This window comes from Sinocyclocheilus anshuiensis, unplaced genomic scaffold (genome assembly GCF_001515605.1).
Source record: "Sinocyclocheilus anshuiensis isolate Anshui unplaced genomic scaffold, SAMN03320099.WGS_v1.1 scaffold1930, whole genome shotgun sequence".
NCBI lineage: Eukaryota > Metazoa > Chordata > Actinopteri > Cypriniformes > Cyprinidae > Sinocyclocheilus > Sinocyclocheilus anshuiensis.
The window spans coordinates 142,691-143,174 of record NW_015547726.1 but is presented as its reverse complement, the minus strand read 5'-3'; the positions used below and the strand labels follow the sequence as shown (position 1 = coordinate 143,174).

At 33.5% G+C, this 484-nt stretch overlaps 1 protein-coding gene across 1 annotated transcript in view; it reads left to right on the top strand.

Annotated features, from left to right (window-relative positions):
- The window catches only part of LOC107704279 (apoptotic chromatin condensation inducer in the nucleus-like), a gene marked incomplete at its 5' end in the record, with an annotated part of 2,889 nt that overhangs the window by 1,609 nt on the left and 796 nt on the right, over positions 1-484 (top strand). Inside the window, 2 exons of the mRNA XM_016507161.1 lie at positions 227-327; positions 442-477. Coding sequence (XP_016362647.1) covers positions 227-327; positions 442-477 — 137 coding nt within the window. The remainder of the gene's footprint in view (positions 1-226; positions 328-441; positions 478-484) is intronic.

The window sequence follows — 484 nt, the reverse complement described above, 5'->3', positions numbered from 1 at the left end:
ATTTCGCTTTGGATAAAAGCATCTGCTAAATGACTAAATGTAATATAAATATGTATCATTTAAATATTTTAAATTTATTTTTTAGCATTAGAAATGCTAACTTTTAGTGATATTTAAATTGTATCGTTTTTAATTAAATTTGTATTTAAATGTTAAAAATAAATATGTATTTTATAAATATATTTAAATCCATTACTATTAGTGAACTTTCTTTGTGTCTTTTTAGAAAAAGGACCAGAGGATCCACCTGCTAAACTGCTGGATGACCTCTTCCGCAAAACCAAAGCGGCTCCATGCATTTACTGGCTCCCCCTCACTGAGGAGCAGGTATGTGTCTTTGCACGTTTCAGTTACTTATTAGCGGTGTTTGCTAAGGAAAAATGTTTTTAATTTTTATGATGTTATGCCAGTGCTCATTACCCATCGCACTTTGCATTGCAGGCAGCACAGAGGGCAGCAGCTCGTGCTGAGCGCATTAGGGAAA